This window comes from Pelodiscus sinensis, chromosome 30 (assembly GCF_052426305.1).
Source record: "Pelodiscus sinensis isolate ZL-2025 chromosome 30, ASM5242630v1, whole genome shotgun sequence".
Classification (NCBI taxonomy): Eukaryota; Metazoa; Chordata; order Testudines; family Trionychidae; genus Pelodiscus; species Pelodiscus sinensis.
This window is the reverse complement of record NC_143081.1, coordinates 16,719,815-16,733,981: the sequence shown is the minus strand read 5'-3', so window position 1 is coordinate 16,733,981 and position 14,167 is coordinate 16,719,815. Positions and strand designations below refer to the sequence as shown.

Sequence of the window (14,167 nt, the reverse complement as noted above, 5' to 3'; positions counted from 1 at the left end):
TCCTGACTCCTCATGAGAAAAAAGAGTACTGGTGCCAATGTGGGCACCCTCTGAGTTCGATTTAGCAGGTCTTTATTAGACCTGCTAAATCAAACTCCGGAAGATGGATTGTGGCAACGTTGATCTTCTGCCTAGTGAAAATATGACCTTAGCAAACAAAGTAAACACACATCAGAAGGAATAGAAAATGTTTTTACTGAACTTAGAACAGGTGGAGTTTGCAGGATTCACTCAAATACATAAGTATTTCCAGTGACAATAATCCGTCTCAAATCAAATGTTGATTCTCCCCTGCCCTCCAGTAGTCTCAGAAAAGGTGAGTTTATTTTGGGAGGTGCCTTCCCTGATTTATACCAGAGTGAAGGAGAAGAGATACAGTCCATTGACTCCAAAGAAGTTACTGCTGACAGGGTAAGTAGGAGGAGAACCAGCCCCACTCAATTGACTGGGATTCTAGGCCCGACTAAATTACATTCTCTGTAAAGAGAATTTCCTGCTCAGTGTTCTCCTCAGGGCCCCCTTCACCTCCTTGTTCCTCAGGCTGTAGATGATGGGGTTCAACATGGGGGTGACGACGGTGTAGGAGAGAGAGAGGAGCTTCTTGGTGTCGGGGGAGTAGCTGGACTTGGGTTGGAAGTAGGTCGAGATGGCCGTGCCGTAGAAGAGCGTCACCACCACCAGGTGAGAGGAGCAGGTGGAGAATGTCTTGCGTCTTCCCTCTTCCGAGGGCATCCTCAGGATGGCGGTGATGATCCGCGTGTAGGAGGCCAGGATCAGCAGGAAGGGGAACATGATGAAAAGCACGGTCGCTGACAGGGCCTCGATTTCGAAGAGGGAGGTGTCGGCGCAGGCAAGTTGCAGCAAAGGGGGGGTGTCACAGAAGTAATGGTTGACCCGATTGGGGCCGCAGAAGGGCAGATTGAATATCCACATCGTCTGCACCATGGCCACTGGAAATCCCACAAACCACGAGGCTCCAGCCAGCTGCCAACACGCCCGTCGAGTTATGATGTCCGGGTAGCGCAGAGGGTTGCAGATGGCCACGTAGCGGTCATAGGCCATGGCGGCCAAAAGGCAGCACTCAGCTGCCCCGAAGAAGAAGAAGAAATACATCTGAGCTGCGCAGCTCACAACGGAGATGGTCTTATTCTCCGCCAGGAGATGGACCAGCATCTTCGGAGTGATGACGAAAGTGAAGCAGAGTTCCAAGGAGGCCAGGTTCCAGAGGAAGAAGTACATGGGGCTGTGGAGAGCACGGTCTATTGACGTGACCAGGATAATAAGTAGGTTTCCTATCAGGGTTACGGAGTAAACACCAAGGAAAAGGAGGAAGAGCGGAACCTGCAGGTGCGGGTGATTGGAAAACCCCACAAGGACGAATTCCGTGACAGTCGAGTGATTCGGGGTGCTCATGGTGGTTCTTCTGTGTCTTTCATCTGGAAGAGAGGTGGATAAAGCATCTAGGTGAAGGATTTTGTCTATCGTCTACCTACGTATGTGGGAAAACCTATTGCTAATGGATCAGATAGCTATTCTGAGATCTCTACAGGAATGTACTATATATTGGACCATAGCTAGCTAGAGAGCTATGCTGAGATCTCTATAGTAGTCTACATTACAGTTGCGAGAGTTTGTCTGTGAGCGACTGGGTGGGCGAATCCATCTGTCTGCCTGCCTGTCTGTCTGTTTAAGAACTCCTAAACAGTAAGGGCTAGCACCACCACATTTGGAATGCAGCTTCCTCGTATAACTTAAAGCAAGGCCAGAGTTTGGATGTGTGTGTGGGCAGCATGGGGAGAGGAGGAGTCCTTCCAGGGCGTACAGGGATGCATAAAGCCATACAAAAAAGAGATCTCAAAACATGGAGCAAAGCCACCAGGGCAGGCATTGTGGGATACTGGCGGAGGCCAGTTCTCTGGACAATACAAACAGCAAAGTCCACACTGGCTCTTTGTTGACAATAAAGGGAGAGAAAAGAAAAGTCTCTTGCAGAGGTGTGGCCGAAAGTGGGCATTTTCTACATTGCATTGTCGCCAAAAGGCAGTTTTTGGCAACAGAACTTGGTACTGTAGACAAAGACATAACAGATTCATGTGGATGAAAGCTTTGATGTGTAAAAACCAGTGGGTTCTACTCACACAAGCGTATGCCCACATGAATCCGTTAGTCTTTAAGATGCTGCAGGACTCCTCTTGTTTTTACTGAACAGAAACTTTCTCCAGAATTACTCCATGTGCAGTATTTGGAACCTCTGGCAGTGCAGTACTTGAGTAAGACGTCTGAACTGGACTGCCTGTGGGCTTCCATGCAATATTTCGTATAGGTTGAAGTGATTTTCAGTGGCATGAGGAGAAAGAGACAGAAGAGCCTGAGATAACTCTGCTTTCGACTGGCGTCAGTCAGGAATAACTCCACCGATGTCCAAGAGTCCAGAGAAGGGTGATGCCAAGATGCACGAGAGAATAAAAAGCATAGACGTGTTCACATTGCTCCTGCGAGTAAATTCTTCACCTACCTCGGGAAGGAGCTGACTCCAGAGGGTTTGTGATTTCAGTCCGCATAACCCTATAAACATCCTTTAATGACCAATGAGATTTGGGTCTCTCAACCTCCTCTGGGGTTTTATTAATGGAAATGACACAGGAGATGTTTACGTTTTACACAGCAAGATGCTCCGTTTACATAAATCACTTTCCATACTTTGGAGAAAGGAAGACAGAAAGGAAACGGTTCTCCTGGAATTCCAGAGAGCACCCAGGCGGCCATGCTGTGTAGAACTGTGTCTGCGGAAGGTCCCTGTTCAATGCTGCACGTTCCAGCTGTATCCTAAAGGCTGTGAAGTGAGGCGCTGGAATCGTTCGGTGAGGGAAGAGGGGAAGAGGCCACCCCATGTATGGGAGTGGGGTAAAAGACCCCGGGGGAGTAGAAGCAGAACAAGTAGCAGCTACCCAAGCAGAGGGGGGCTCTCCAGAGTGGTCTAGGCGCAGAACGGGTTCGGGTGCTGCAGGGTGGGGAGTGTCACGAAGGGCAGCAGTAATTACCACGTGGGGAGAGGCAGCGTTCTTTGGCCAGCGTATGTTTGAAGACTCACATGAGCCCCAAGGGAAGGAGACAACCCCCCCTCCCCCGCCATCAGCCAGTGCTGTGAGCGCATTGGCCGCCTTGCTGCAAATCTTACATTCTAATGTTTGGCTCCCCCCTCGGCGGCACACGGCTTCGCCTCTGAGTCCTGGTGTCTCCCTTTCTTTCTTGCTGGCAGCTAGCGAAGCAGGAACCCTCTGCTTTGTGGCATGCCTGCCTCATCCTCTCAGTTTTCTGCGTGTCTCCTCCTCTCTCCAGAGCCCGGCAGAGAAATGTGGGCCTTGGCTAGACACACGGCTCTGCAGCCAGTGTCGCTGCCCCACGGCAGGGCGCGTGCTCTGGGCCAAGGGGCGAGATCTCTCCCATCAGCATAAGCCCCCTTGGAAAGTTGTGTTGCAGGAGAAGCTGTCCCCCGATGCAGCGCTGGGCAGACGAACGCTTACCTCTGCCAACTTGTGCCGCTTGGGGTGGGTGGCATAGCCATACCCTAAGCGACATACATTTTGTTGTGTGGACACAACACTTGTTGAATTGGTTTCCCTCAGCTTCAGCCACCCCTTGGTCCTAACGCAGTGATGGGCAACCTAGTGTGTGGGTCGCACAAGTGGCCTCCTTCATCTCGATGGACCGCAAGGCTGTCATAATGGACACAGTCCCTGGGGTCAGGGCAGCTTTGCTCCCTGCGTTCGCATGCCTGGAATTTGCGTGAGGTGCCGATGGAGCCGTAGCAGCCTGTGATTGGTGGCAGAGCGTGTGCGCGGGTCTCACGGTCAGTGTTGTGTCCAATCAACATGCAGCGCACCTCACGGATTCTTGCTTTATGTGTGTGTGGCTTTAGCAATACCCGCAGGAAAAAACGAAACGGGCGGAAACCGTATGAATCTGCATGAGCAACCATGACGAGATGTCCCACCGGTCGATGGGCTGCATGTGACCGTGTGTCCATCTGAATGGGTGAGCACTGCGATCTAATGACCCCCACCTCCGTACCTTGCGCGGAAGGGATGCGCCAATGCCACGCTCACTCAGCCACCCCACAATTCCAAATCGTCCACCCGACTCTAGAAACTGAGCATCGGCAGGCTCCCGAAAGCCAGCTCTTTTCAGAACCGTGTTCTGCAGGCTGAAGAGGCACGGAAGTGCTTTGGCCTGTGTTATTCTGGGTAAATTTCACCCAGCCCCGAGGCCAGGTCTACACTAGACCCAGAAGGTCGGGTGAAGGCACGCAACTCTAGCTACGTAAAATATGTAGCTGCAGTCGGCTTATCTTAAGCCGAGCATGGTGTCATCTTCACAGGGGGAAGCCGATGGGAGCAAACCCTCCCATTAGCATCCCTCACTCTTTGTGACTGTGAGGAGTACTAGTGCTGAGCACCTTTGGGGGGCAGGATAGCTCAGTGGTTTGAGCATTGGCCTGCTAAACCTAGGGCTGAGTTCAATCTTTGAAGAGGCCATTTGGGGCAGAAATTTGTCAGGGATGGTACTTGGCCCTGCTATGAAGGCAAGGGACTGGACTTGATGACCTTTCAAGGTCCCTTCCAGATCTAGGAGATAGTTAAAAGAATTAATGGAGATTGCCTGTTTGATTTAGCAGGTCTTAACTGGACCCACTAAATCAAATGCCAGAAGACTGATGTGCAGCACAGCAAGAGGCAGTGTGACCTCAGTCTCTAGAGCACAATCATCTTTTGCTTTCCTGGGAAGAAGTGGCATTAGCAGTGTCTCTGTGAACAACTGCAATGCTTCGCCCAGTTGTGTGCCAGGCTTGAGGAAAGATGTGGACAAACAGGAGCAAGTCCCAAGGAGAGCAACCAAGTGACAGAAGTTTAGCAAACCTGGCCCAGGAGGAAAGGTTCAAACAACAGGGCACGTTAAGTTCTGAGGAAAGAAGAGTGGACGTGAGAACAGCCTAGAATTACGGTCAGGGTTGTTACAGAGAGGTGGGGGGAATGAACTGCTCTCCGTGTCCATGGAGGATAGGACAAGAATGGGTTCCTCTGTAGCGAGTGAGATTTTAGATAAAGTCGCAGGAAAACTTTTTACCTCTCAGGGGACTTGAAGCAAGCTTCTAGGGATGCTGTGAAATCCCCATCCCTGGAGCTTTTTAACATTAGGTTGGGCAAACACCATCAGGCTGCTCTAGGTTTACTTAGGCCAGGAGTACCCTAAAAGGCAGGTTGAATCAAGAAACGCAACTCCAGCTAGTTAATTACATACCTTGATTCCAGTTTCCCTGCCACCCCCACCATGGGATGCTGATGGGATTAAACACTCCTGTTGGCTTCCTTTATTCCTCACAGAAGCAGGAGTACTGGCTGCCCGCGGGAGCGCCCTCTGAGTTTGATTTAGTGGGTCTTTATTAGACCCACTAAATCAAACTTCAGAAGATTGATTGTGGCAGTGAAGACATGGCCTTAGTTCTTCCTCACCACAAGGGGCTGGACTTGATAACTTCTTGAGGTCCCTTCTAGCCCAGCATTTCTCTGAGTCTATGAAATACCAGATATGAAAATACCACCTCCACCAGATCAGAGATGTAGGATTAGAGGAGCCCAAACCGACTGGTTGTGCTTTTGAAATGATTTCACCTACAGCTTTGTTCCATGTGCTGGTCACTGAACGTGTTTTGAGAAGGCTGTTTATCACCACATCAGTGGCCAGAGGTCCCCACAGGGAGAAAGCACAAGGGTGTTATTCAACCTACTCAGTAATAAAAGGCCCATTTAGCATGGTAACCATAATATCTCTTGACTGTGGCTCTCTGGCCTGCCCACGGCTTGCGAAAGACCATGTTTGTAATCAAGTGACTGTTTCATTGCTTCTCAGACGGGTGCTCAGCACTGAAACGGATTGAATGCTGCAAATAGGAACCAGACAATTCCTCAAAAACAGAACATCAGAGCGGCCAGACTGGGTCAGACCCAAGGTCCATCTAGCCCAGTGTCCTGTCTGCCCACAGTGGCCAGTACCAGGTGCCCCAGCGGGAGTGAACAGACACCAGGGAATCATCCAGTGATCCCTCCCCTGTAATCCATTTCCCGCCCTTAACAAACAGAGGCTAGGGACACCATTTCTGCCCGTCTGGCTAATAGCCATTGATAGACCTAACTTCCATGAATTTATCTAGTTCTTTTTTTGAACCCTGTTAAAGTCCTGGCCTTCACAACATCCTCTGGCAAGGAGTTCCACAGGTTGACTGTGCGTTGTGTGAAGAAAAACGTCCTTTGGTTTGTTTAAAACCTGCTGCTCATTCAAACCAGGTGGATACATCAGCTAAGCAATCTATGGGCAGGGATCCATTGCTGGAGCATGGAACAATTGCTATTGACTTGTCTCTCATGGAAGAAAAGCACACAGGCGGATGAGGCCATAGGCTGAGCCAAGGAAAAAGTAGCGGTGCTACTCTCCTAAACTCCATCCAGGAAATAAACTCGGTGCATGTGAGTCCCCAAGGAGAGCGTGGTTATTGTGTAGAATGTACCTAGCGCGATCTGGCTGCTGCTTTGTTTGGCTCTAGGTCTAGAGAACGTGACTATAACCCCATCTCTGGATGACTCTTCTTTGAAACTTCAAAGAAAGATTAAAAGTGGCTTGGTCAGAGGAGCTGTCATTTACCTCATGAGAGAAACAGCCAGATCATCTCCCCTGGGTGGCAGGGGAGTGGGTAAAATTGCCGATGGTCACAGCTATATAAACAAGTTAATAGATCCCTTAGGTGGCACACACCACGATATTTGTAAAAGCCATGTGACCGGAGGGAGTGTGAAGTGGGAGGAGACAGAGAGGGAGGAAGAATTCCTGGCTCTTAGCATTTGGAAATAAACAATAAAAAGTCAAGAGAGCTCAAAGACGAAGATTCTTTCCTGAACAAGGCCACGGGGCTGAGCCTCATTCTGTCTGGTATAGTGTTGTTTGTCTTAGACATGGCTGGGTGCAGGGTGGATGGACCCATGCTGCGGGCTGTGTGAGCGAGGGCCCCTGCCAACGGGCCATGTCTGATTGCTCTTCACAGAACGTGAGACAAGTAGCAGCTCTCACAACAGGTAACTGTTTTGCTCTTCCTCAGGGCTGTTTTCTTGTTTGTTTAGTCCAAATTGATGCTCTTTTTCCACCCAACAATTTTGTTTGATGAGAAATGGCTCTTTGGTGAAACAGAAATGGCACTAAAATAAATGTAAAAGGTTTTTTAATTGGAGAAAAAAATAAGGAAATTCCAGAAGCAGTAGGTTTGTTCGTTGGTTTGGTTTTGACAATCAACCTTCCCATCGCCGCAAAACGGAGGGCTGTTTTGTTTTCAATGACAACTCTAAATATTTCAATAATATTTTAGGGGTTTTTAAAATTGTCATCAACATTGTCGATAAGTAGAACTAGCTGGGAGGATATTTTCTACTTAACAGTCCCTTTTGTTTCCGTCTACCTTCTCAGCAAGCCTTTTCTCAATCTTTCAATCCCTTTTCCCTTGACCACATGTGAACTCCATTCTGTGTTGGCGGTGTTCCACCGTATGTGCAAGGAAGACAACTTGCTAAATGATGGAAAGGTGTGGGGCTATTTTCAGAACTCTTCTCCATCGCTTTCCTCCTTCATTTGCCTGAGTTTCTTCAAATGAGCTTAAGTTTCCGGCTCCCACTGAAAGCTTTATCATGGAATCCTAGAACACTAGAACTGGAAGAGACCTCGAGAGCCATCGAGTCCAGTCCCCTGCCCTCATGGCAGGACCAAGCACCATCTAGACCATCCCTGACAGGTGTCTGTCTGACCCGCTCTTCAATATCTCCAGAGATGGAGATTCCACAACCTCCCTGGGCAATTTATTCCAGTGTTTCACCCCCCTGACAGGCAGGAAGCTTTTCTTAATGTCCTACCTAAACCTCCCTTGCTGCAGTTTAAGCCCATTCCTGCTTGTCCTGTCCTCAGAGGCCAAGGAGACCATGCAACTCCGTCTGTGTTTGAGAGAGACAGGGTGAGTGAGCTCATATCTGTTATTGGACCAACAGCTGCTGGAGAGAGAGAGAAACTTTCAAAGCCACCGAGACTCTTCCTCGGGTCTGGGCAGCACAGCAAAATGCCAGGTGGAGCTGGGTGTTTGGGAGAAGCAGTGAGCACGCGTTCCAAGGGACCGTGCCAGGCAGAGCATGGTGTTTGGGAGAAGCAGGGAGCACGCGTTCCAAGGGACCGTGCCAGACGGAGCAGGGTGTTTGGGAGAAGCAGTGAGCACGCGTTCCAAGGGACCGTGCCAGGGGGAGCAGGGTGTTTGGGAGAAGCAGTGAGAACGCGTTCCAAGGGACCGTGCCAGGCGGAGCAGGGTGTTTGGGAGAAGCAGTGAGCACGCGTTCCAAGGGACCGTGCCAGGCGGAGCAGGGTGTTTGGGAGAAGCAGGGAGCACGCGTTCCAAGGGACCGTGCCAGGCGGAGCAGGGTGTTTGGGAGAAGCAGGGAGCACGCGTTCCAAGGGACCGTGCCAGACGGAGCAGGGTGTTTGGGAGAAGCAGTGAGCACGCGTTCCAAGGGACCGTGCCAGGCGGAGCAGGGTGTTTGGGAGAAGCAGTGAGCACGCGTTCCAAGGGACCGTGCCAGACGGAGCAGGGTGTTTGGGAGAAGCAGTGAGCACGCGTTCCAAGGGACCGTGCCAGACGGAGCAGGGTGTTTGGGAGAAGCAGTGAGCACGCGTTCCAAGGGACCGTGCCAGACGGAGCAGGGTGTTTGGGAGAAGCAGTGAGCACGCGTTCTAAGGGACCGTGCCAGGCGGAGCAGGGTGTTTGGGAGAAGCAGTGAGCACGCGTTCTAAGGGACCGTGCCAGACGGAGCAGGGTGTTTGGGAGAAGCAGTGAGCACGCGTTCCAAGGGACCGTGCCAGACGGAGCAGGGTGTTTGGGAGAAGCAGGGAGCACGCGTTCCAAGGGACCGTGCCAGGCGGAGCAGGGTGTTTGGGAGAAGCAGTGAGCACGCGTTCCAAGGGACCGTACCAGAAGGAGCAGGGTGTTTGGGAGAAGCAGGGAGCACGCGTTCCAAGGGACCGTGCCAGGCGGAGCAGGGTGTTTGGGAGAAGCAGTGAGCACGCGTTCCAAGGGACCGTGCCAGACGGAGCAGGGTGTTTGGGAGAAGCAGTGAGCACGCGTTCCAAGGGACCGTGCCAGGCGGAGCAGGGTGTTTGGGAGAAGCAGGGAGCACGCGTTCCAAGGGACCGTGCCAGGCGGAGCAGGGTGTTTGGGAGAAGCAGGGAGCACGCGTTCCAAGGGACCGTGCCAGACGGAGCTGGGTGTTTGGGAGAAGCAGTGAGCACGCGTTCCAAGGGACCGTGCCAGGCGGAGCAGGGTGTTTGGGAGAAGCAGTGAGCACGCGTTCCAAGGGACCGTGCCAGGTGGAGCAGGGTGTTTGGGAGAAGCAGGGAGCACGCGTTCCAAGGGACCGTGCCAGACGGAGCAGGGTGTTTGGGAGAAGCAGTGAGCACGCGTTCCAAGGGACCGTGCCAGGTGGAGCAGGGTGTTTGGGAGAAGCAGTGAGCACGCGTTCCAAGGGACCGTGCCAGGCGGAGCAGGGTGTTTGGGAGAAGCAGGGAGCACGCGTTCTAAGGGACCGTGCCAGGCGGAGCAGGGTGTTTGGGAGAAGCAGTGAGCACGCGTTCCAAGGGACCGTGCCAGACGGAGCAGGGTGTTTGGGAGAAGCAGGGAGCACGCGTTCCAAGGGACCGTGCCAGGTGGAGCAGGGTGTTTGGGAGAAGCAGTGAGCACGCGTTCCAAGGGACCGTGCCAGGCGGAGCAGGGTGTTTGGGAGAAGCAGGGAGCACGCGTTCTAAGGGACCGTGCCAGGCGGAGCAGGGTGTTTGGGAGAAGCAGTGAGCACGCGTTCCAAGGGACCGTGCCAGGCGGAGCAGGGTGTTTGGGAGAAGCAGGGAGCACGCGTTCCAAGGGACCGTGCCAGGCGGAGCAGGGTGTTTGGGAGAAGCAGGGAGCACGCGTTCCAAGGGACCGTGCCAGACGGAGCAGGGTGTTTGGGAGAAGCAGTGAGCACGCGTTCCAAGGGACCGTACCAGGCGGAGCAGGGTGTTTGGGAGAAGCAGTGAGCACGCGTTCCAAGGGACCGTGCCAGACAGAGCAGGGTGTTTGGGAGAAGCAGTGAGCACGCGTTCCAAGGGACCGTGCCAGGCGGAGCAGGGTGTTTGGGAGAAGCAGGGAGCACGCGTTCCAAGGGACCGTGCCAGACGGAGCAGGGTGTTTGGGAGAAGCAGGGAGCACGCGTTCCAAGGGACCGTGCCAGACGGAGCAGGGTGTTTGGGAGAAGCAGGGAGCACGCGTTCTAAGGGACCGTGCCAGACGGAGCAGGGTGTTTGGGAGAAGCAGTGAGCACGCGTTCCAAGGGACCGTGCCAGGCGGAGCAGGGTGTTTGGGAGAAGCAGTGAGCACGCGTTCCAAGGGACCGTGCCAGACGGAGCAGGGTGTTTGGGAGAAGCAGGGAGCACGCGTTCCAAGGGACCGTGCCAGGCGGAGCAGGGTGTTTGGGAGAAGCAGGGAGCACGCGTTCCAAGGGACCGTGCCAGGCGGAGCAGGGTGTTTGGGAGAAGCAGGGAGCACGCGTTCCAAGGGACCGTGCCAGGCGGAGCAGGGTGTTTGGGAGAAGCAGGGAGCACGCGTTCCAAGGGACCGTGCCAGACGGAGCAGGGTGTTTGGGAGAAGCAGGGAGCACGCGTTCCAAGGGACCGTGCCAGGCGGAGCAGGGTGTTTGGGAGAAGCAGGGAGCACGCGTTCCAAGGGACCGTGCCAGGCGGAGCAGGGTGTTTGGGAGAAGCAGGGAGCACGCGTTCCAAGGGACCGTGCCAGGCGGAGCAGGGTGTTTGGGAGAAGCAGGGAGCACGCGTTCCAAGGGACCGTGCCAGACGGAGCAGGGTGTTTGGGAGAAGCAGGGAGCACGCGTTCCAAGGGACCGTGCCAGACGGAGCAGGGTGTTTGGGAGAAGCAGTGAGCACGCGTTCCAAGGGACCGTGCCAGGCGGAGCAGGGTGTTTGGGAGAAGCAGTGAGCACGCGTTCCAAGGGACCGTGCCAGACGGAGCAGGGTGTTTGGGAGAAGCAGGGAGCACGCGTTCCAAGGGACCGTGCCAGGCGGAGCAGGGTGTTTGGGAGAAGCAGGGAGCACGCGTTCTAAGGGACCGTGCCAGGCGGAGCAGGGTGTTTGGGAGAAGCAGGGAGCACGCGTTCCAAGGGACCGTGCCAGGCGGAGCAGGGTGTTTGGGAGAAGCAGGGAGCACGCGTTCCAAGGGACCGTGCCAGACGGAGCAGGGTGTTTGGGAGAAGCAGTGAGCACGCGTTCCAAGGGACCGTGCCAGGCGGAGCAGGGTGTTTGGGAGAAGCAGGGAGCACGCGTTCCAAGGGACCGTGCCAGGCGGAGCAGGGTGTTTGGGAGAAGCAGTGAGCACGCGTTCCAAGGGACCGTGCCAGGCGGAGCAGGGTGTTTGGGAGAAGCAGTGAGCACGCGTTCTAAGGGACCGTGCCAGACGGAGCAGGGTGTTTGGGAGAAGCAGGGAGCACGCGTTCCAAGGGACCGTGCCAGACGGAGCAGGGTGTTTGGGAGAAGCAGGGAGCACGCGTTCCAAGGGACCGTGCCAGGCGGAGCAGGGTGTTTGGGAGAAGCAGGGAGCACGCGTTCCAAGGGACCGTACCAGACGGAGCAGGGTGTTTGGGAGAAGCAGGGAGCACGCGTTCCAAGGGACCGTACCAGACGGAGCAGGTTGTTTGGGAGAAGCAGGGAGCACGCGTTCCAAGGGACCGTGCCAGACGGAGCAGGGTGTTTGGGAGAAGCAGTGAGCACGCGTTCCAAGGGACCGTGCCAGGCGGAGCAGGGTGTTTGGGAGAAGCAGTGAGCACGCGTTCCAAGGGACCGTGCCAGACGGAGCAGGGTGTTTGGGAGAAGCAGTGAGCACGCGTTCTAAGGGACCGTACCAGACGGAGCAGGGTGTTTGGGAGAAGCAGGGAGCACGCGTTCTAAGGGACCGTGCCAGGCGGAGCAGGGTGTTTGGGAGAAGCAGGGAGCACGCGTTCTAAGGGACCGTGCCAGGCGGAGCAGGGTGTTTGGGAGAAGCAGTGAGCACGCGTTCTAAGGGACCGTGCCAGGCGGAGCAGGGTGTTTGGGAGAAGCAGGGAGCACGCGTTCCAAGGGACCGTGCCAGGCGGAGCAGGGTGTTTGGGAGAAGCAGTGAGCACGCGTTCCAAGGGACCGTGCCAGGCGGAGCAGGGTGTTTGGGAGAAGCAGTGAGCACGCGTTCCAAGGGACCGTGCCAGGCGGAGCAGGGTGTTTGGGAGAAGCAGGGAGCACGCGTTCCAAGGGACCGTGCCAGACGGAGCAGGGTGTTTGGGAGAAGCAGTGAGCACGCGTTCCAAGGGACCGTGCCAGGCGGAGCAGGGTGTTTGGGAGAAGCAGTGAGCACGCGTTCCAAGGGACCGTGCCAGGCGGAGCTGGGTGTTTGGGAGAAGCAGGGAGCACGCGTTCCAAGGGACCGTGCCAGGCGGAGCAGGGTGTTTGGGAGAAGCAGGGAGCACGCGTTCCAAGGGACCGTGCCAGACGGAGCAGGGTGTTTGGGAGAAGCAGGGAGCACGCGTTCCAAGGGACCGTGCCAGGCGGAGCAGGGTGTTTGGGAGAAGCAGGGAGCACGCGTTCCAAGGGACCGTGCCAGGCGGAGCAGGGTGTTTGGGAGAAGCAGGGAGCACGCGTTCTAAGGGACCGTGCCAGACGGAGCAGGGTGTTTGGGAGAAGCAGGGAGCACGCGTTCCAAGGGACCGTGCCAGACGGAGCAGGGTGTTTGGGAGAAGCAGGGAGCACGCGTTCCAAGGGACCGTGCCAGGCGGAGCAGGGTGTTTGGGAGAAGCAGGGAGCACGCGTTCCAAGGGACCGTGCCAGGCGGAGCAGGGTGTTTGGGAGAAGCAGTGAGCACGCGTTCCAAGGGACCGTGCCAGGCGGAGCAGGGTGTTTGGGAGAAGCAGTGAGCACGCGTTCTAAGGGACCGTGCCAGGCGGAGCAGGGTGTTTGGGAGAAGCAGGGAGCACGCGTTCCAAGGGACCGTGCCAGGCGGAGCAGGGTGTTTGGGAGAAGCAGGGAGCACGCGTTCCAAGGGACCGTACCAGACGGAGCAGGGTGTTTGGGAGAAGCAGGGAGCACGCGTTCCAAGGGACCGTGCCAGGCGGAGCAGGGTGTTTGGGAGAAGCAGTGAGCACGCGTTCCAAGGGACCGTGCCAGACGGAGCAGGGTGTTTGGGAGAAGCAGGGAGCACGCGTTCCAAGGGACCGTGCCAGGCGGAGCAGGGTGTTTGGGAGAAGCAGTGAGCACGCGTTCCAAGGGACCGTGCCAGGCGGAGCAGGGTGTTTGGGAGAAGCAGGGAGCACGCGTTCCAAGGGACCGTGCCAGACGGAGCAGGGTGTTTGGGAGAAGCAGGGAGCACGCGTTCCAAGGGACCGTGCCAGGCGGAGCAGGGTGTTTGGGAGAAGCAGGGAGCACGCGTTCCAAGGGACCGTGCCAGGCGGAGCAGGGTGTTTGGGAGAAGCAGTGAGCACGCGTTCCAAGGGACCGTGCCAGGCGGAGCAGGGTGTTTGGGAGAAGCAGGGAGCACGCGTTCCAAGGGACCGTGCCAGGCGGAGCAGGGTGTTTGGGAGAAGCAGTGAGCACGCGTTCCAAGGGACCGTGCCAGACGGAGCAGGGTGTTTGGGAGAAGCAGGGAGCACGCGTTCTAAGGGACCGTGCCAGGCGGAGCAGGGTGTTTGGGAGAAGCAGGGAGCACGCGTTCCAAGGGACCGTGCCAGGCGGAGCAGGGTGTTTGGGAGAAGCAGGGAGCACGCGTTCCAAGGGACCGTGCCAGGCGGAGCAGGGTGTTTGGGAGAAGCAGGGAGCACGCGTTCCAAGGGACCGTGCCAGGCGGAGCAGGGTGTTTGGGAGAAGCAGGGAGCACGCGTTCCAAGGGACCGTGCCAGACGGAGCAGGGTGTTTGGGAGAAGCAGGGAGCACGCGTTCCAAGGGACCGTGCCAGGCGGAGCAGGGTGTTTGGGAGAAGCAGGGAGCACGCGTTCCAAGGGACCGTGCCAGGCGGAGCAGGGTGTTTGGG

At 55.7% G+C, this 14,167-nt stretch overlaps 1 protein-coding gene across 1 annotated transcript; it reads right to left on the bottom strand.

Annotated features, from left to right (window-relative positions):
- Nucleotides 1-468: 468 nt before the first annotated feature.
- LOC112544766 (olfactory receptor 10A4-like) lies at nucleotides 469-1,413 on the bottom strand. The gene has a single exon (XM_075918156.2). The coding sequence runs from the start codon at nucleotides 1,411-1,413 to the stop codon at nucleotides 469-471; it is 945 nt and encodes a 314-aa protein (XP_075774271.2).
- Between the last annotated feature and the right edge of the window lie 12,754 nt (nucleotides 1,414-14,167).

What these genes read in the sequence shown, in the direction of transcription:
- LOC112544766 (XM_075918156.2), bottom strand. Translation starts at nt 1,413, where the DNA reads ATGAGCACCCCGAATCACTCGACTGTCACGGAATTCGTCCTTGTGGGG.